The sequence below is a fragment of the Dendrobates tinctorius genome, unplaced genomic scaffold (genome assembly GCF_039654945.1).
Source record: "Dendrobates tinctorius isolate UK_male_01 unplaced genomic scaffold, ASM3965494v1 ptg000030l, whole genome shotgun sequence".
Classification (NCBI taxonomy): domain Eukaryota; kingdom Metazoa; phylum Chordata; class Amphibia; order Anura; family Dendrobatidae; genus Dendrobates; species Dendrobates tinctorius.
The window spans coordinates 20,175,500-20,198,244 of NW_027361698.1; the positions used below are offsets into that span (position 1 = coordinate 20,175,500).

Consider the following 22,745-nt stretch of genomic DNA (forward strand, 5'->3'; position numbering starts at 1 on the left):
TACAGCTGGTTATAGACTGGGTGTGTTCACATATACAGCTGTTATAGACTGGGTACGCTCACATATACAGCTGGTTATAGACTGGGTGTGTTCACATATACAGCTGGTTATAGACTGGGTGCGTTCACATATACAGCTGGTTATAGACTGGGTACGCTCACATATACAGCTGGTTATAGACTGGGTATGCTCACATATACAGCTGGTTATAGACTGGGTGTGTTGACATATACAGCTGGTTATAGACTGGGTATGCTCACATATACAGCTGGTTATAGACTGGGTGTGTTCACATATACAGCTGGTTATAGACTGGTTACGCTCACATATACAGCTGTTATAGACTGGGTACACTCACATATACAGCTGGTTATAGACTGGGTGCGCTCACATATACAGCTGGTTATAGACTGGTTACGTTCACATATACAGCTGGTTATAGACTGGGTGCGCTCACATATACAGCTGGTTATAGACTGGGTGTGTTCACATATACAGCTGGTTATAGACTGGGTACGCTCACATATACAGCTGGTTATAGACTGGTTACGTTCACATATACAGCTGGTTATAGACTGGTTACGCTCATATATACATATACAGCTGGTTATAGACTGGGTGTGTTCACATATACAGCTGTTATAGACTGGGTACGCTCACATATACAGCTGGTTATAGACTGGGTGTGTTCACATATACAGCTGGTTATAGACTGGGTACGCTCACATATACAGCTGGTTATAGACTGGGTGTGTTCACATATACAGCTGGTTATAGACTGGGTGCGTTCACATATACAGCTGGTTATAGACTGGGTGTGTTCACATATACAGCTGGTTATAGACTGGGTGCGCTCACATATACAGCTGGTTATAGACTGGTTACGTTCACATATACAGCTGGTTATAGACTGGGTGCGTTACATATACAGCTGGTTATAGACTGGTTACGCTCATATATACATATACAGCTGGTTATAGACTGGGTGTGTTCACATATACAGCTGTTATAGACTGGGTACGCTCACATATACAGCTGGTTATAGACTGGGTGTGTTCACATATACAGCTGGTTATAGACTGGGTGCGTTCACATATACAGCTGGTTATAGACTGGGTACGCTCACATATACAGCTGGTTATAGACTGGGTATGCTCACATATACAGCTGGTTATAGACTGGGTGTGTTCACATATACAGCTGGTTATAGACTGGGTATGCTCACATATACAGCTGGTTATAGACTGGGTGTGTTCACATATACAGCTGGTTATAGACTGGTTACGCTCACATATACAGCTGTTATAGACTGGGTACACTCACATATACAGCTGGTTATAGACAGGGTGCGCTCACATATACAGCTGGTTATAGACTGGGTACGCTCACAAATACAGCTGGTTATAGACTGGGTGTGTTCACATATACAGTTGGTTATAGACTGGTTACGTTCACATATACAGCTGGTTATAGAATGGGTATGCTCACATATACAGCTGGTTATAGACTGGGTACGCTCACATATACAGCTGGTTATAGACTGGGTGCGTTCACATATACAGCTGTTATAGACTGGGTATGCTCACATATACAGCTGGTTATAGACTGGGTGCGCTCACATATACAGCTGGTTATAGACTGGGTATGCTCACATATACAGCTGTTATAGACTGGGTACGCTCACATATACAGCTGGTTATAGACTGGGTGCGCTCACATATACAGCTGGTTATAGACTGGGTATGCTCACATATACAGCTGTTATAGACTGGGTACGCTCACATATACAGCTGGTTATAGACTGGGTACGCTCACATATACAGCTGGTTATAGACTGGGTGCGCTCACATATACAGCTGGTTATAGACTGGGTATGCTCACATATACAGCTGGTTATAGACTGGGTACGCTCACATATACAGCTGGTTATAGACTGGGTGCGTTCACATATACAGCTGGTTATAGACTGGGTATGCTCACATATACAGCTGGTTATAGACTGGGTATGCTCACATATACAGCTGGTTATAGACTGGGTACGCTCACATATACAGCTGGTTATAGACTGGGTACACTCACATATACAGCTGGTTATAGACTGGGTATGCTCACATATACAGCTGGTTATAGACTGGGTACGCTCATATATACAGCTGGTTATAGACTGGGTACGGTCACATATACAGCTGGTTATAGACTGGGTACGCTCACATATACAGCTGGTTATAGACTGGGTACGCTCACATATACAGCTGGTTATAGACTGGGTGCGCTCACATATACAGCTGGTTATAGACTGGGTATGCTCACATATACAGCTGGTTATAGACTGGGTACGCTCACATATACAGCTGGTTATAGACTGGGTACGCTCACATATACAGCTGGTTATAGACTGGGTACGCTCACATATACAGCTGGTTATAGACTGGGTGCGCTCACATATACAGCTGGTTATAGACTGGGTACGCTCACATATACAGCTGGTTATAGACTGGGTGCGCTCACATATACAGCTGGTTATAGACTGGGTACGCTCACATATACAGCTGGTTATAGACTGGGTACGCTCACATATACAGCTGGTTATAGACTGGGTACGCTCACATATACAGCTGGTTATAGACTGGGTAAGCTCACATATACAGCTGGTTATAGACTGGGTACGCTCATATATACAGCTGGTTATAGACTGGGTACGCTCACATATACAGCTGGTTATAGACTGGGTGCGCTCACATATACAGCTGGTTATAGACTGGGTACGCTCACATATACAGCTGGTTATAGACTGGGTAAGCTCACATATACAGCTGGTTATAGACTGGGTGCGCTCACATATACAGCTGGTTATAGACTGGGTACGCTCACATATACAGCTGGTTATAGACTGGGTGCGCTCACATATACAGCTGGTTATAGACTGGGTACGCTCACATATACAGCTGGTTATAGACTGGGTACGCTCACATATACAGCTGGTTATAGACTGGGTACGCTCACATATACAGCTGGTTATAGACTGGGTACGCTCACATATACAGCTGGTTATAGACTGGGTACGCTCACATATACAGCTGGTTATAGACTGGGTGCGTTCACATATACAGCTGTTATAGACTGCGCACGCTCACATATACAGCTGGTTCTCTGCTGTTCGGTTACGTGTAGAAAATCTTATGCGTATTACTGTAGTAGCAGAAATACACCCCTTTGACTAGTATGTGCATGCGATACCTAGTGAACTTTGGTTGGAATTTAGACCTAGCCTTTAAAAAAAAAAATTTGAAATCTGTATCAAACAGCATTGTGTGAACAAGAACTAAGGTTATAATAATGTGTTTTTTTCGGGATATTATTTGCAGCGGATTTCACAAAATCACTTCAAAAGCACCACGAGACTAGCATGTGGTAGTACAGGAGTATACAGAAGATGTAAGGGAGGAAGCAGATAATTATCAGGTGTCCATTCCTTCAGTCAGCCGTAAAAACAAAAAAACAGTAAGAAAAACTAAACTGTCAAAACCATCACTAAACTCTTGTGATGCTGGGACACGGAGGACAGTACTGACATGTGTATGGGCAGTATACAGATTGACCTTTCAATCTCAGAGTGCTGTCCTGATCATTGGCTTTCTAAAAAACACAAAAAATGCCATGGGTCAGGGCAGTTATATATTACATGTGTTGTGGGCAGTCTTACCAAAAGAACAGCAGATGGGACGTAAAATATCTGGGTGGGGATGTTTAATCCATACAATCTTTTGTTGAATTCTGTGACGTAGTACTGAGCGGTCATCTGACGCTCAACATCACAGAAATGGTACAGCAGTTCCTTGTGTTTTTTGTATGCTTTTCCTATGTACCTAAAAAAAAGACAAAGAAAAGTAAAATCTCCATGTAAATATTGGATGGAAAACTGTTTTTAGTTACGGTATATCAGAAAATTCACAGTCACAATAACCAGCAGTATAGATGGCTATGATGCGCTGGTAGGGAATGCATCCAGACGCTGGGTCACTGGGACAGCTGGAAACAAGCTGTGCTAACTTACATACCAAACCCGGTCGGCGACCTACCGTCCCAGAGTCTCATCCTGGTGTAGAAAGTGGATCCAGAAAGCTTTTCTTTGCTTGCCTTTCTTTTTAACATTCACATCATCTCCAATATAGACAACTGTTTCTTGGGCTGTCCAAAGCCCAGATTTTTTGGAAAACTTAAGAAGCAAAGCATCTGTATATAATACATAAGGGTGGCACAACTGTCACATTAGGAGTAGCATATGACAAATATTTATTTCCTTACAGTAGTGTTCAAAATAATAGCAGTCCAATATGTCTAACCAGATTAATCACTGCTTTTTGGCATACATTATATTACCACATATCAAACATTTTACCAGTTGGTGCAGTAGATTCTAAGAAAACCACCAGACTGATTTTGACAGCTGACACCCAGCACTTTAACCCCCTAAATGCTGCGATCGAACCGGGGTTCCGATCGTTCCTATGGTGACCGGATGTCTTCATGACGACATTCGGGTCACCATACCTAGGAAACTTGCTGATCATCTCTCTGTCTGTGCAGCATGGAGATGCTGCTTCATCTCCATGCTGCAGAAGCGATCATCCTACAAAAAATGATTGCCACATAGTGGGACAAAGTAAAAAAAAAAGTTAGAAAAAATGTAAAAATTTTTTTTTAAATGATTGTAAAAATATTTTGTTTAAAAATCAAAAATAATATTAAAAAACAAAAGATATTGTATCTCAAAATAAATATTTGAATGAAAAAAAAACAATAAAAAACAAGGCAAAAAACTGCTTTATCGTCATACTGACGAACAAACAGTGAAATAAACACGATCAAAAAGACGGATATAAATAAACATAATGTCACGGGCTGGCGGAACGCACCAAATAATAAAGATGGTATTTAGGTGTGTTTCGCAGTCCGGGGTCCACCGTGCAGAGGTGTTAACTGCTGCTCTGTAATGGCGGACGCTATATGGCGGTATAATAACGGGACACACGGGGTTAACCTCACCCAATGTGTACAGAGGCGGACTCTGTTATCTCACAGAGCCACACAACCGCCAAATAATAAATGCCGTAGCGTGTTATTACTCACAGAGCTCGGCAGTGTGAGCGCTAGTGTATAGTCACAGAACTCAGCCCTTAACCTGCAGGACTGAAGTCCCTCTAGACCGCTAGCGCTCTGCACCGCGACTGCAATGCCAGCAAGGGTTAAATAAATTACGCGTGCAAGTGTGCACAGTGCCGCTCAGGTGGACGCCACTAATCGCCCTGGGTTGGGCCAGATAAGCGCACAGGTTGCGCAAGGCGTTGCACCGGCGTGGCTGTGGCCGCGGTTCGATAGTGCCCTGCAGTGGGCGACACCATCGGACGCTAGTGTGCAGACGGCTGGTATGCACTGTGGCCTATAGACTAGCCACTGACAGGCGCTGAAACGGACATTAAACCCTACCAACATACGTATCAAAAGGGAAGGGGTTTCATAATGAGTCAGTCACCAGATACATGCATCCATCATCATCCACTCCAAACTATTTGAGTCTATACTAGCACATGGCCGAGTGGCCAAGCGACACTTTTATAGCAGCGTCCTTCCGAGACCTTCCTGATGGTCCAATCCGAGCTGGAGAAGGACCTGAGCATGTGACCTCCGATCTCTAATGAGAGATTGTCCCAAGGGCATGCTCAGTGGACCGAAAGGAGGACTTAGTCCCTGGAGTAGCTTGCTGCTGACCAGCCTGCGTTGCTATAGTTGGACCAGAGGCGGCAGCAGTAACTTAACCTACAGGGCTGGTCTGAGCAGAGCGCCTGGGTCGACGAAGTCTGCTGAGCAGCCTCCTGTGCGGCCAGAGAGGAATGGGAGACTGCCGAATGCAAGGCTCGGGATTCCTGCTGTGCAGCGACGACCGTGACACGACGCCTAACACATAATACAACTGAAGATGTCATTTTGTCCTGCAAAAAACAAGCTGCCATACAGCGTCATCAGCACAAAAATAAAAAAGTTATAGCTCTCAGAATAAAACGATGCAAAATAATTATTTTTTTCTATAAAATAGTTTTTATTGTATAAAAGCGCCAAAACATAAAAAAATATATAAATGAGGTATCGCTGTAATCGTACTGACCTGAAAAATAAAACTGCCGTATCAATTTTACCACATACAGAACGGCATAAACCCCCTCTCAAAAAAAGCAATTCCTGAATTGCTGATTTTTGTTGGTTCTGCCTCACAAAAATAAGAATAGAAAGCAATCAAAAAATATCATGTGCCCGAAAATGGCTCCTCCCACAAAAAACAAGACCTCATATGACTCCGTGGGCCACAATATAGAATAATGATAGCTCTCAAAATGTGGTGATGCAAAGACTAATTTTGGCAATAAAAAGTGTCTTTTAGTGTGTAACTCAAACCAAAGATAAAAACACAATATAAGTCTGGTATCACTGTAATTGCACCGATCCGAAGAATAAAGTTGCCTAATTACTTATAGCACATGAGGAACGGCGTAAAAAATAAATAAAACCAATTCTTTACAAGCTGTTGATTTTTTGCATTCTGCCTCCCAAAGATCGCAGTAAGGCTCTGCGTACATTTATCCTGCATTCTGCGCTGAGCGCTTACTCCGGGGTTTCCTTATAAATCTCTTAAAAACGTGATTCAGACGGAACCTCTGGCAGAAGATTCCCTATAATGAGGCAGATGGAGTCACTGTGGACGCCGTGTGACCTGTGATCCGGTGGTGTCCATCTTTTTAGGATTGCATAAAAATGCTGTCGGCCACAGTTTTGTGCACCTCTGATAAGAAGGGCACCGCTGAACAGAGGTCAGACAGAGTCCCGAGTAACTCTGCTGCCTCAGAGTGAATGGATACTTCGGGGGTTTCATCTGAATCACGTCACTCAGAGATTTAGATGGAAACCCCAAAGTAAGTGCTCAGCGTAAAGCGTCGCATAAATGTGATCCCAAACATTATATAAAGTGTTCCCAATGAAAGCTTCAACTCAATCCACAAAAAATGCAAGCCCTGGCTCAGGACGTCATCTGTTAACTGAAATATAGGGGGGCTTCCACATTAATGGTGGAAAATCTCTGGAAAAGCGAAATGGCTCCTCTCCCGCCAAAAGAATTCAGCAAATTCTGCACTCCCAAATCCAAATGCCCCCCTCCCTTCTGAGCCCCACAGTGTACCTAAACCACATATTGTGTCCACATTTGGTATTTCTGAAGCGATGAGATGTCTCCAGAAGCACAGGCTGGGCATAACGTACTGGTGACTGAAACGTACCGGTCACTACAACGGCAGTTTACAATTTTCACTTGGCAACATTCATTGCTGCTTGTTTCTGGAAAATACCCATGGAGTCAAAATCGTTACTACACCTGTAGATAAATTCCCCAAGGGGTATAGTTTCCTAAATGAAGTCACTTGAGGGGGGATTCTGCTCTTCTAGCAATTAGTGGCTTTGTATATGGAGTCCGCAAACTGTTCTAGGAAAATCTGCGCTCCAGGAGGCAAATTGTGCTCTGTTCCTCCCCAGTCTCTCCGTATAGCTAAGTAGTACTGTACAGTCATATATGGGTATTGCCACGTTCAGTAGAAATTGTGGGACAAATTTTGGTGTAATTTTTACCCAATTGTGTGAAAATGTGAAATCTGGAGCTAAAACAAATTTTGGTGGTAAAAATGTAGTTATTTTGTCTTCACTCACAAATGGTATAAAATTCTGTGACACACCCATGGGGTCAATATGATCACTGTACCCATCGATTAATTCATTGAGAGGTATAGTTTGTAAAATGGGATCAGTTATGGGGTTTCTGCTGTTCTGGCACCTCATAGGCTCTCCCAGTGTGTCATGGCACTTGAAAACCATTAGGCCGGAGTCACACTGGCGAGGAATACGGGTGCGTGAGAGGCGCAAAAAGCACGCATTAGACACGGACCAATGATTCTCTATGGGGTCCCTCGCACCAGCCGTATATTTCTCCTCCGTATCCTACGCTCCGTGCCACTCGCAGCATGCTGCAATTGTCAGCGTACTACGCCCGTAATACGCCAATGCAAGTCTATGGGTGCGCAAAAAATACGGATTACACACGGACCACACATGTGACCTGCGAGAAATACGCACCCGGTGTCTTTTAGCAAAGCCGGCAATTCAGTGCACGATACAGTAAACTCACACTGACTGTTTTAATAAAGAAATGAAAGAATAGATATAGACACATAGAATACATATATATATATATATATATATATATATATATATACAGTGCCTACAAGTAGTATTCAACCCCCTGCAGATTTAGCAGGTTTGATAAGATGCAAATTAGTTAGAGCCTTCAAACTTCACACAAGAGCAGGATTTATTAACAGATGCATAAATCTTACAAACCAAAAAGTTATGTTGCTCAGTTAAATTTTAATCAATTTTAAACATAAAAGTGTGGGTCAATTATTATTCAACCCCTAGGTTTAATATTTTGTGGAATAACCCTTGTTTGCAATTACAGCTAATAATCGTCTTTTATAAGACCTGATCAGGCCGGCACAGGTCTCTGGAGTTATCTTGGCCCACTCCTCCATGCAGATCTTCTCCAAGTTATCTAGGTTCTTTGGGTGTCTCATGTGGACTTTAATCTTGAGCTCCTTCCACAAGTTTTCAATTGGGTTAAGGTCAGGAGACTGACTAGGCCACTCCAACACCTTGATTTTTTGGCTCTTGAACCAGGCCTTGGTTTTCTTGGCTGTGTGCTTTGGGTCGTTGTCTTGTTGGAAGATGAAATGACGACCCATCTTAAGATCCTTGATGGAGGAGCGGAGGTTCTTGGCCAAAATCTCCAGGTAGGCCGTGCTATCCATCTTCCCATGGATGCGGACCAGATGGCCAGGCCCCTTGGCTGAGAAACAGCCCCACAGCATGATGCTGCCACCACCATGCTTGACTGTAGGGATGGTATTCTTGGGGTCGTATGCAGTGCCATCCAGTCTCCAAAAGTCACGTGTGTGGTTGGCACCAAAGATCTCGATCTTGGTCTCATCAGACCAGAGAACCTTGAACCAGTCTGTCTCAGAGTCCTCCAAGTGATCATGAGCAAACTGTAGACGAGCCTTGACATGACGCTTTGAAAGTAAAGGTACCATACGGGCTCGTCTGGAACGGAGACCATTGCGGTGGAGTACGTTACTTATGGTATTGACTGAAACCAATGTCCCCACTGCCATGAGATCTTCCCGGAGCTCCTTCCTTGTTGTCCTTGGGTTAGCCTTGACTCTTCGGACAAGCCTGGCCTCGGCATGGGAGGAAACTTTCAAAGGCGGTCCAGGCCGTGGAAGGCTAACAGTAGTTCCATAAGCCTTCCACTTCCGGATGATGCTCCCAACAGTGGAGACAGGTAGGCCCAACTCCTTGGAAAGGGTTTTGTACCCCTTGCCAGCCTTGTGACCCTCCACGATCTTGTCACTGATGGCCTTGGAATGCTCCTTTGTCTTTCCCATGTTGACCATGTATGAGTGCTGTTCACAAGTTTGGGGAGGGTCCTAAATAGTCAGAAGAGGCTGGAAAAAGAGATAATTAATCCAAACATGTGAAGCTCATTGTACTTTGTGCCTGAAATACTTCTTAATACTTTAGGGGAACCAAACAGAATTCTGGTGGTTTGAGGGGTTGAATAATAATTGACCCTCTGAATAAACTTTTCACAATTTAAGAAAAAATTAAACAAAGAAATAACATTCTTTTTTGCTGCAGTGCATTTCACACTTCCAGGCTGATCTACAGTCCAAATGTCACAATGCCAAGTTAATTCCGAATGTGTAAACCTGCTAAATCTGCAGGGGGTTGAATACTACTTGTAGGCACTGTATGTATTCTATGTGTCTATATCTATTCTTTCATTTCTTTATTAAAACTGTCATAGGGCTCCATTATATGTCCATTTTGCAAGCCTGCGAGAAAATCTCACCATACGGATGCCATACGGATTACATACGGATGCTTACATGCGCAAAATACGCGACCACACCTTGATTTCGGATGACATACGGAGCACTGTTTAGGGGTCTGTCATCCGTATTACGCATGTAAAATACTGACCGTATTTTGCGCAGGTTAGTGTGACTCCAGCCTAACAGTAAAATCTGGAGCTCTTTGCCTTCTGAGCTTTGCACTGTGCCTGAAAAATATTTCCCGATTACAAGTAGGGCATTGGCACAATCAGGAAAAAATGGACCTCAGTTTTTTGTAAAAAAAAATTCCAATTAGCCCTTGGAAAAATTAAAAACTAGTGTTTAAAAGATTTTAGTGGTAAAAATTTAATTTATTCTTTCTTCACCGCTCGGTGGTATAAAACTCTGTGAAGCACATATGGTGTCAATATGATCACTGTACCCCTAGATCAATTCATTGGGGAGTGTAATTTGTAAAATGAATTCACATATAGGAGGTTTCTGTTGTTCTGGCACCTCAGGGGCTCTGCCAATGTGACATGGCACCCTCAAACCATCCCAGCAAAATCTGAACTCCAGTATTGCACCTCTTCCCTTCTGAGCTTTGCCCTGTGCTTCAAAAGTAGTATTCCCCCACATATGGCATATCAGCATACTCAGGAGAAATTGCAGAACAAATTTCTCCTGTTACCCTTATGAAAATGCAATATTTTGTGCTGAAAACATATTTGCGGGGAAAATTATATTTTTTTATTTTTACGGCTCAACATTATAAACTTCTGTGAAGCATCTGAGGGTTCAATGTGTTCACCACACATCTAGTTCCCTGAGGGGTCCAGTTTCCAAAATGGTATCATTTGTGGGGGATTTTCACTGTTTAGGCACATCAGAGGCTCTCCAAATGCGACATGGCGTGCGTCAATTGTTCCAGCAAACTTTGCATTCGAAAAGTCAAATGGCGCTCCTTCCCTTCTGAGCTCTGCCATGCGCTCAAACAGTGGTTTTGTCCCTCATATGGGGTATCGGCATGCTCAGGAGAAATTACACAACAAATTTTGGGGTCCATTTTTTCCTGTTAAAAATAAAAAAACGGATCTGAAGTAAATTTTTTGTGAAAAAAAGTTAAATGTTATTTATTTATCTTTTTAAAAAAACTCCTTTGAAGCACCTGAAAGTTTATTAAACTTCTTGAATGTGGTTTTGAACACCTTGAGCGGCGCAGTTTTTTGAATGGTGTCACTTTTAATAATAATGATAATAATAATTTTATTTATATAGCGCCGATATATTCCGCAGCACTTTACATTTTAAAGGGGACTTGTACAGACGATAGACATAACAGCATAACCGTAATCACATAGGTCATAACAGATAGCAAGGGGAATGAGGGCCCTGCTCACAAGCTTACAATCTATGAGGAGAAAAAGGCACAAAAGGTGAGTGGTAACAGTTGCCTTCATTGTTCAGACCAACCATAGTGTTGAGTATGTAACAGTACGGCCACAGAGGGCTAATAGATGAATAAAGCATGTGGGAACATGATGTGGGGAACCTGGTCATGGTAAAACTTTTGACAGTGTCACACAGGGATAGTTAGGTTAATGTGTTGAGGGGGTAGGCCAGTCTGCGTAAATGCGTTTTTAGGGCATGCTTAAAACTGTAGGGATTGGGGACTAATCGTGTTGACCTGGGTAGTGCATTCCAAAGAATTGGACAGCACGTGTAGAGTCTAGGAGACGGGAGTGGGAGGTTCTGATTATTGAGGATGCTAACCTCAGGTCATCAGCAGAATGGAGGGCACGGGTAGGGTGGTAGACTGAGATGAGGGAGGAGATATAGGCTGGTGCTGAGCCATGGAGTGCTTTGTGGGTGAGGGTAATAAGTTTGTACTGGATTCTGGAGTGGATGGGTAACCAGTGTAATGACTGTCACAAGGTAGAGGCATCGGTGTAACAATTGCTGAGGAATATGATCCTGGCTGCAGCATTCAGGACAGATTGGAGAGGGCAGAGTTTGGTAAGAGGGAGACCGATTAGTACAGAGTTACAATAGTCCAGATGAGAATGAATAAGAGAAACAGTAAGAGTTTTTGCATAATCAAAAGTAAGAAAAGATCAAATTCTGGAAATGTTTTTGAGATGCAGATAACAAGAGCGAGCCAGTGATCGGATGTGAGGGGTGAATGAAAGCTCGGAGTCAAGTATGACCCCAAGACAGCGGGCATGTTGCTGGGGAGTAATAGTGGAACCACCCACCGAAATGGCAATGTCAGGCATAGGTACATTATTAGAGGGTGGAAACACAAGGAGTTCAGTCAATGACAGGTTCAGTTTCAAGTAGAGGGAGGACATGATGTTAGAAACAGTGTTTAGACCAGGGGTGGGGAATCTTTTTTCTGCCAAGACCCATTTGGATATTTATACCATCCTTCGGGGGCCGTACAAACTCAGCCCACAAAGTACATCCTGACTCTGGCACTGGTTTCATGACGTAATCTTTCATTGCATGCCCTTCAATGTTCAGTAGTGAACACTGCGTGTGTGCGCTAACAGAGCAAGAAGAAATTAATGAGCTTGTGGCAATCAAAATACAGCTCCCTGCCCAAGAATGCGGTCCCTGAGAATCTGCTCGGGGGCCTGATAAAAGGTCATCGAGGGCCGTAAATGGCCCTGGGGCCTGAGTTTCCCCACCCCTAGTTTAGACAATCACTGGTGTTTTCTAAAAAGGCAGGCGTCATGTCAGGAGAAGAAGCTTATAATTGGGTGTCATCAGCATAGAGATGGTACTGGAAACGAAATCTACTGATTGTTCGACCAATAGGGGCAGTATGTATACAAAGAGAATAGAAGGGGGCCTAGAACCGATCCTTGAGGAACCCCAACAGTAAGTGGAAGATCAGAGGAGGAGAACCCAGCAAAAGATACAGTGAAGGAGCAATCAGTGAGATAGGAGGAGAACCAGGAGAGAACGGTGTCCTTGAGGCCGATGGAGCGGAGAATAGTGAGGAGGAGCTGATGATCCACAGTGTCGAATGGTGCGGAGAGATCCAGGAGAATTAGCATGGAATAGCGACCATTAGATTTAGCTGTTAGTAGCTCATTAGAGACTTTAGTGAGGGAAGTTTCAGTAGAGTGTAAAGAGTGGAAACCGGATTGTAGAGGGTCGAGATGAGAGTTATCAGAGAGATAGCGGAAAAGACGAGAGCGGACCAGGCGTTCCAGGAGTTTAGAGATGAAGGAAAGATTAGAGACAGGTCTATAGTTAGCGGCACAGTTTTGGTCGAGGGATAGTTTTTTAAGTAATGGATGTATGATGGCATGCTTAAATGAGGAGGGAAAGATACCAGAAGAGAGAGAGAGGTTAAGCATTTTTGTTGGGTGGGCGGTGACAGCAGGGGAAAGGGACTGGAGGAGATGTGACGGAATTGGGTCACTGGTGCAAGTTTTAGGGCGAGAAGATGCAAGGAGCCTGATTACTTCTTCTTCTGAGACTGGTTCAAAATCAGAGAGTGAGCTAGCTGCACTGGGGGAGGAAGGAAGATGCATGGTATGAGGTGATTGGGAGATAATTTCCTGTCGGATATGGTCAATTTTTTCTTTGAATTAATTGGCTAGATCATCGGCTCGAAGATAATGGAAGACTACAATTTGAATGGATGGAAGAATAGCCAGAATGGCAAAGGCTAAGTCAATGATCAAATACAGTCTCAAGTTACCTGTGAGTACCATGACAGTTAGATGACACCTGTGTGAAGCTAATCTCTTAGCAAGAAGCCCCTGTAAAGTCCCACTGTTAAAACAAAGACTTACTGAAGCGGATACAATTTGCCAAAAAACACAACTGGCCTAAAGAAAAATGGAGAAACATTTTGTGGACTGATGAACGTCAAATTGTTCTTTTGGGTCCAAAGGCCACAGATTGTTCGTCAGACAATCCCCAATTTATGCTGTCAAGCCACAGTACACTCTGAAGACAGTGAAGCATGGTAGTGCAAGCATCATGATATAGGCATGTTTCTCTTACTATGGTGCTGGACCTATTTATCGCTTACCAGGGATCATGGACCATGGACCAGTTTGCATATTATTAAAATACTTGAAGAGGCCATGCTGCCTTAGGCTGAAGAGATTATGCCCTTGAAATGGGAGTTTCAACAAGACAACGACCCTAAACACACCAATAAACAAGAGAAATGTTGGTTCAAGTTCAACAAAATTGTAGTTACGGAGTGGCCAGCCCAATCTCCAAACCTTAATCTGATAGAACACTTGTGGGGTAACTTTAAAAGCCAACAGATGCCAAAAAATAGCGGGATGCAGTCCAAGCATCCTGGGCTGGAATAACACTTGACAGCTGACAGAAGTTGGTTGACTCTATGCAACATAGATGTAAAGCAGTTCTAATAAACTGTGGGTATACAACTAAATATTAGGTTAGTGATTCACAGGAATGCTAAATCCACAAAAAATGTTCATTTCTAGCACTTGGTTGAAAAACCCTTTGTTGGCAATGACTACCTGAAGTCTTGAACTCATGGACGTCACCAGACGCTGTGTTTCCTCCTTTTTGATGCTCTGCCAGGCCTTCACTGCGGTGGTTTTCAGTTGCTGTTTGTTTGTGGGCCTTTCTGTCTGAACCAGCCGCTGTACGACAATGCCCAAGAGGGGGTGCACTGTCGGACGCTAGCACTGTGTAGATGTGCAATGTGACCTGAAGCGTGCCACTGACTGGCGCTGACTCTAAGACTAAGTCCCTATCCACACACGTAATATCAGAGGGAGGGGATCTTAATGAGTCATTCGCAGGTACATGCATCCATCATCACTCACACAGTAGCAAGTATAGTCAATATAGCTGTGCGGGACCTTCCAGATCTCTGGGATGGACCAATCAGATCAGGAGAAGGACCTGAGCACGTGACTCCCGATCTCCAATGGGAGATCGTCTCGTGAGCATGCCCAGTAGCGCGATGAGAGGAATTAGTCACTGGAGTGGCTTGCTGCAGGAGAGCCTGCGCTGCTATTGCTGACCCAGAGGTGGCAGCAGCAACCAGTCCTACCGAGCTGGTCTGAGCAGAGCGTCTGAGACGCCGAGATTGCTGTGCAGGCTCCTGAGCAGTCGGAGGAGAATGGGAGACCGCTGGATGCAAGGCTCTGGATTCCCGCTGTGCAGCTGCAGGAATCCGACACCTAACAGGTGCTACTTGCTGATAAGTGCATTTTTTCTGATGTTATCACTATTTAACGCATTTCAATAAAGTCTGAAATTTTTTACTCCGTCTTGAGCTGGATCTCCTTTACCATTCATTTTACTATACAATATACTGAAAAAAATTTCCAGTGGGCCAAACGGGTGAAAAAAAATTGCAATTCCGCCATTATTTTTCCAGCATTCATAGTGCTACGTCCATGTCTGTTAAAGATAGATTCCTGCTATGTAATATTGTATAGTATCTGCCACATGTGGGGGAGCTCAGCACCTGGGCTCCCTCCACACCTGCGGACCCCTTCCCAGGATGTAAATTCATGCTCTAATGTAGGAAGGGACTAAGGTAAATGGTGGGATTTTTGAAATATTGCTAAAAGGTGTAAAGAAAAAGATTTTAAAAAATAATCACTACAAATGTTCACAAAGTCTAATTGAAAAACTACATAAATGTAAAGCTTATACTACAGGGGTTTCCCAACAAAAGTATTTTATGTCATGCTCTTGGTCTGCTCTTCACTAGTGACCAGGACTTAAGCCAGCCTATACTCCTACATGCGATTAAACCCCAGTAGGCAAACTGCATATTCCATGCAGTATCATGTCACAAAGCTGCCTTTTTGTGCCTTCAAAATTTATTTTTGTTAAAAGAGAAATCTGGCATTGACTGAGTGATTCCAGGCAGGTACGTTTTACTCTGACAAACCCACCCCACTCCAGTCAGACAAGACAGTCCCAGGCCAGCTTTTCAAACAAGTAAAACAAATTTGCCTGCAGTCCAGTGTCTGATTCATGCTGCCTCTGGTTCGGGCAAAACTAAATTGGACAAATTATTTTTAGGACTAAATACATCTATTTAAGTATAATGAAAAAAACTGTCCCCAAAGGTGGACAATCCCTTTAAATTTGTTTGAATTTGTTGTAACTGAATGTGGCAGCAAAGACCTTTTTGATGTACGGTACTTGTACTTTTGCTTATCAATAAAGACATTTGGATTAATTGATGTGATGCTGCCCTCAGTTTATGTAGCTTAGTTTTAAAGGGAATCAGTGAGTAGGATCAACACTCCAAGGCCAGAGTCACACTAGAGAGAAAAACGGACGAGTGCTATGCGATAAAAAAATCGCATTGCTCTAGTCCCAATGTTAATCCCGTTTTAAACAGGCTGAGAAAATCGCAGCATGCTGCGATTGTCAGCGATTCTCAGCCGAGACTCACCAATGCAAGTCTATGGGTGCGAGAAAAAATTGGATTACACACGGACCACAAGTGTGACTTGCGAGAAATACGCACCAGTGTCCTCTACCAAAAGCCGGCAATTCAGTGCGCAATACAGTAAAATCACACTGACATGTTTAATAAAGAATAGAAAGAATAGATATATAAACATAGAATACATATATATATATATATATATATATATATATATATATATATATACACTCACTGGCCACTTTATTAGGTACACCATGCTAGTAACGGGTTGGACCCCCTTTTGCCTTCAGAACTGCCTCAATTCTTCGTGGCAGAGATTCAACAAGGTGCTGGAAGCATTCCTCAGAGATTTTGGACCATATTGACATGATGGCATCACACAGTTGGCGCAGATTTGTCGGCTGCACATCCCTGATGCGAATCTCCCGTTCCACCACATCCCAAAGATGCTCTATTGGATTGAGATCTGGTGACTGAGGAGGCCATTTGAGTACAGTGAACTCATTGTCATGTTCAAGAAACCAATCTGAGATGATTCGAGCTTTATGACATGGCGCATTATCCTGCTGAAAGTAGCCATCAGATGTTGGGTACATTGTGGTCATAAAGGGATGGACATGGTCAGCAACAATACTCAGGTAGGCTGTGGCGTTGCAACGATGCTCAATTGGTACCAAGGGGCCCAAAGAGTGCCAAGAAAAAATTCCCCACACCATGACACCACCACCACCAGCCTGAACCGTTGATACAAGGCTGGATGGATCCATGCTTTCATGTTGTTTACGCCAAATTCTGACCCTACCATCCGAATGTCGCAGCAGAAATCGAGACTCATCAGACCAGGCAACGTTTTTCCAATCTTCTACTGTCCAATTTCGATGAGCTTGTGCAAATTGTAGCCTCAGTTTCCTGTTCTTAGCTGAGAGGAGTGGTACCCAGTGTGGTCTTCTGCTGCTGTAGCCCATCTGCCTCAAAGTTCGACGCACTGTGCGTTCAGAGATGCTCTTCTGCCTACCTTGGTTGTAACGGGTGGCAATTTGAGTCACTGTTGCCTTAATTTGAGTCACTGTTGCCTTTCTATCAGCTCGAACCAGTATGCCCATTCTCCTCTGACCTCTGGCATCAACAAGGCATTTCCGGCCACAGAACTGCCGCTCACTGGATTTTTTTTCTTTTTCGGACCATTCTCTGTAAACCCTAGAGATGGTTGTGCGTGAAAATCCCAGTAGATCAGCAGTTTCTGAAATACTCAGACCAGCCCTTCTGGCACCAACAATCATGCCACGTTCAAAGGCACTCAAATCACCTTTCTTCCCCATACTGATGCTCGGTTTGAACTGCAGGAGATTGTCTTGACCATGTCTACATGCCTAAATGCACTGAGTTGCCGCCATGTGATTGGCTGATTAGAAATTAAGTCTTAACACACAGTTGGACAGGTGTACCTAATAAAGTGGCCAGTGAGTGTATATATACACTGCATATATATATATATATATATACACACGTCTTTGAGACACACACACACATATATATATATATATATACATATACAGTTGTGTCCAAAAGTATTGACACCCCTGCAATTTTGTCAGATAAAACTTAGTTTCTTCCCACCAGGGAGAGAAAGCCAGTGAGTGAGGGCAGATATTAATAGCTTAGAGAGGGACCATTGTTTTTGCCCCCCCCGGCTAAAAAAATCTGCCCCCAGCCACCCCAGAAAATTCAGAAACTTTCCCATGCTTATTAGTTCATCTCCGGTCAGCCGGGGAGGCTGCGGAGAGATGAAGTCATTCATTCGGCAGTGGTTTACAGCGGGGCCGGTAGCATTATCATTGGTCCCTGTTGTAAACTAGTTAACCGCTTTTGATGGATTGCAGAGGGGGACTTGACTGAACGGCAGTGAGGTGTGGATATTGTTGGTTTTTTATTTTATCTTTTTTACAGAACAAGGGCTTTTTTGGATTGGCATAATAATAAATTTGGTCAAAAACTTTGTGTATTTATTTCATTAAAAGAATTTTTAATTAATGTGTGTGTCTCTTTTTTTAACCCTTTACTATTCTAGGGTTAATAATGGATAGGTGTCTTACTGACACCTCTCCATTATTAACCCAGGTTAATGTCACCTTTCAATAGCAAGGTGACATTAACCCATTATTATTAACCCACGAGCCACCGCTAAAGGCCATGGGAATAGAGAGGCTAAGTGCCAGAAAAAAGGCGCCTCTTAGGGTGTGTGCAGACGCTGCGGAATCCGCTGCGGATTAATCCGCACGGATTTTGCAAAAACCGCAGATAAACCGCAGGTCAAAAGACCTGCGGATTATCTGCGGTTTTGCCTGCGGTTTGGTCCTGCAGATTCACCATCTCCACAATGGTGGAGATAGGAACCCGCTGCGGATTCCGCAGAAAGAATTGACATGTCACTTCTTTCTGCGGTTTCAAAACCGCAGCAAATCCGCGCGGATTTTTCCGCAACGTCTACACAGCGTTTTTTTTTTACCATTCATTTGAATGGTACTGTACACCGCAGCTAAAACTGCTGCGGGTCCGCAGCGGCCAAAACCACTGCGGAAACGCAGCGGAATCCGCAGCGCGTGCACATACCCTTATAGAGGCGCCTTTTTTGGGGTAGCTGGGGGCAGATTTTTTTAGCCGGGGGGGGGGGGGGGGGGGCAAAAACAATGGTCCCTAGGCTATTCCCACTGGCTTTCCCTCTCTGGCCGAGAAATTACCGCTGGTGCCCACGCAATTTTTTTCAACGAATTTACCCGTTACTTTAACACCTACATGTCCAAAATTTTACACACATATCCTAATGTACTTATTAGTCAAAGACATATCAAAAACTAAATGAAATGAAATGGTTTACTGTATGTAAACCATGTGTCATTTCATGTGAGGTTTTGTATTGATTTTACAGAAGCCGGCAATTGATTTAGCGGCTATTATGCTATGTAGAGCTCTATGAAATATAAATATATATATATACAATATACCAAAGGCGCTAGTGTGCAGGGTTGATTCAGCAGCGAGTAAGGAACCCCCACACCACCAGGGGTGAAAATAAACAATTTAAACAAAATGATACTCGTGCTATGAATCAATGGAGAATAAAAAATATCCCTGATATAAATGCCAGATCCCTGAGGAAGGAATCCGTGCTATTCCGAAACTACCGTATATACTCGAGTATAAGTCGATCCGAGTATAAGTCGACCCCCCTAATTTTGCCACAAAAAACTGGGAGAACTTATTGACTCGAGTATAAGTCTAGGGTGGGAAATGCTCCATAGATTATTCCCCCATATGGTGTCCTCAGAAGAAGCTCCATAGATTGTTCCCTCATATGCTGCCCCCATAAATAGCTCCATAGATTGTTCCCCCATATGCTGCCCCCATAAATAGCTCCATAGATTGTTCCCCCATATGCTGCCCCCATAAATAGCTCCATAGATTGTTCCCCCATATGCTGCCCCCATAAATAGCTCCATAGATTGTTCCCTCATATGCTGCCCCCATGCTGCTGCTGCATGTAAAAATAAAAAAAATGACATGCTCACCTCTCCGTCGCTGGGTGTCAGATTCTCACCTGTCCTGCATCCATGGCTGCTCACCGCTATCTGCACGTCATCAGTCAGTGACGTTCAGACTGCAGGGGGCGCGGCGCGCACTAACCACGTCACCGCGCCCTCTGCTGTCTGAAGTCACTGACCGATGACAGACAGCAGCAAGCAGCCATGGACGTAGGACAGGTGAGTATCGCTATACTTACCCGTCCTGACGCTGTCGCTTGAGTCCCCAGCTTCTCCGCGCGCTCTCTTCCTGCATTCAGCGGTCTTGTGATACCGCTCATTAATATGCGCATATTCATGAGTTTTAATGAGCGGCACCACATGACCGCTGAAGGCAGGAAGAGAGAGCACGGGGAGAAGCTGGGGGCTCAAGAGACAGCGTCAGGGCGGGTAAGTATGACCTGACACCCCCGCCCCCCCTCCGACCCCCTTTGTATATGACTCGAATATAAGACGAGAGGGGGACTTTCAGCCCAATTTTTTGGGCTGAAAATCTCGACTTATATTCGAGTATATACGGTAGTTGGAATTTTGGCTCAAGCAGCACTCTTGTTATCAGACATCACGTGATTGCGCGCCTCTCGTGATCTGGATTATCATCGCAGGTCCTGCCAGATTCACACCATGCTGACTGCGGGTGTCTACAATCTATAATGCGGCTGGTATGCTGACCGCCGTTGGACTGTGTCTACTTTGGTGAGCGATCATTTATGCTCTTTTTCCTGCTCTCAAGCCATTCACGCGGGATCTATCACCATCGGAGAATTATCGGACGTTTGCCAGCACCTGGAGCCTGTTACCGGCCGGAACAGAGCTCAGTGTTTTATTTTATTTTTTTTCTACTGATTGAGAGACTTCCTAAACGATTAGCAAGTATATGCCGCTGGCTTCTACCGCTCAAAAGCAAAAGTCCGCTCACAGCGGTGAATCTACTGTTTAAAAGTCTGTTCACATTAGTGAACCATCGGGCGTTTCCCACTGCACTCCTATTCAGGGGTAATAGTCACAGTGGGGGTATGTGCAAGGTACATTTATAGCACTTTATGGTTCCCCCAGTGTGTTTGTTTCTGTTTTTATTTATGTCTGCATAGTTAGTTTTTATCTACTAACTGAGAGACTTCCTAAATGATTAGCAAGTACATGCCACTGGCTTCTATTGCTTAAAAGTCCGCTCACAGCGGTGAATCTACTGCTTAAAAGTCTGTTCACATTAGTGAACCACCGGGCGTTTCCCACTGCACTCCTATTCAGAGGTAACAGTCACAGTGGGGGTATGTGCAAGGTACATATATAGCACTTTATGGTTCCCCCAGTGTGTTTGTTTCTGTTTTTATTTATGTCTGTATAGTTATATGATAGGTGTTTTTAATTACCTATTAGAACGCAATACCGACCATGCTCTTAGTCACTAGAGTCTAACCCGGACACTTCACATTTTTTTTTTTTTTTTTTATGACTTTGCATTTTAAGATTTAAAACTTATGCTTTGTTTTGTCTTTTTGTAGTTTGATCCATCAATACTCAGTACCCTCTAACATCTAATGCTTATGAGTTTATTGCCTTGATCCTACAGGTAACTATATATATATATATATATATATATATATATATTATTCTCCATTGATTCATAGCGCGAGTATCATTTTGTTTAAATTGTATAAATATATATATGTGTCTCAATGACATGTATTTATATATATGTATTCTATGTGTATCTATATCTATTCTTTCGTTTGTGTTTAACCTGTCATTGGGCTCCATTATATGTCCATTTTGCAAGCCGGTGAGAAAATCTCGTCATACGGATGTCACATGGATGCTTAGATGCGAGAAAATTGCATCCTCGCAGGACAATTGGATGACATACGGAGCACTGTTCATGAAACATTTGTGCGATTCTGGTCCATGAAAAACGGACCGATTTTTTTTATACATTGAGTGTGACTACAGCCTTAAGCCAACTGTATACGAAGGTAAGTCATAGAAAGCTAAATGATACCTTGATATCTGTGATTGGATGTCATTATTCCAGAGAAATCCACATTTTTCCTATATGTAAATGAGCTGTTAAGGAATATGGGGAGGACACTGATCTGCAGGAGAATCTGCTTCCAGAGATTATTTTACATGAAGGGGAAGTTACCAGTGAGACAAGTAACTAACACAGAAAAGGAGAAATGAAATTTGTCTTTTTGCAAACACATTTTTTCAGCACTTAGCTCTGCTGTATTGCAGCAATTTTACAACCCTGTCTGCCTGCGAAATTGAAGCTGAAGCTGAGAGGAACCTGAGGATGTATCAGTTAATTACACACAGCTCTGCAGTGAGGTCAGGAGAGCAGAGAGCGGCCATTACACATCACACCGGTAACTCCCCTCCCTTCATGTATAATAAGCTCTGGAGGCAGATTCTCATGCAGATCAGTGTCAGGTCCATAATCCTGAGCAGTTCATTTAAATAAAAAAAGTGGATTTCTGTGGAAGAAGACATCAGATTGCAGATATCAAGGTATCATATTATTCAGTTTCCTATTACCTACATGCCCATATAGATGACTTAAGGGGGTTCATCCTACTGACATATTCCCTTCAAGTATAAGTATTATAATTTGGACAATTCAGTGTTACACTTGCCTGACTAGCACATAGAAAGGCCTGTGGTGTTTGTTAGGCAGCCATAGTGAACTCTACTATGTATAACATAAGCTCAAGTTAGCTTGAAGAAAAAATTGTCAATGTATAATATTACATTTATCAA

At 43.3% G+C, this 22,745-nt stretch overlaps 1 protein-coding gene across 7 annotated transcripts in view; it reads right to left on the minus strand.

The window, feature by feature from the left end:
- ALPK1 (alpha kinase 1) overlaps positions 1–22,745 on the minus strand; it is a 268,067-nt gene that overhangs the window by 14,629 nt on the left and 230,693 nt on the right. For all 7 annotated transcript variants that reach the window (XM_073571946.1, XM_073571943.1, XM_073571947.1 and 4 more), the window contains 2 exons: positions 4,080–4,233; positions 3,704–3,866 (listed from right to left, as the gene is read on the minus strand). In XM_073571946.1, coding sequence (XP_073428047.1) covers positions 3,704–3,866; positions 4,080–4,233 — 317 coding nt within the window. The remainder of the gene's footprint in view (positions 1–3,703; positions 3,867–4,079; positions 4,234–22,745) is intronic.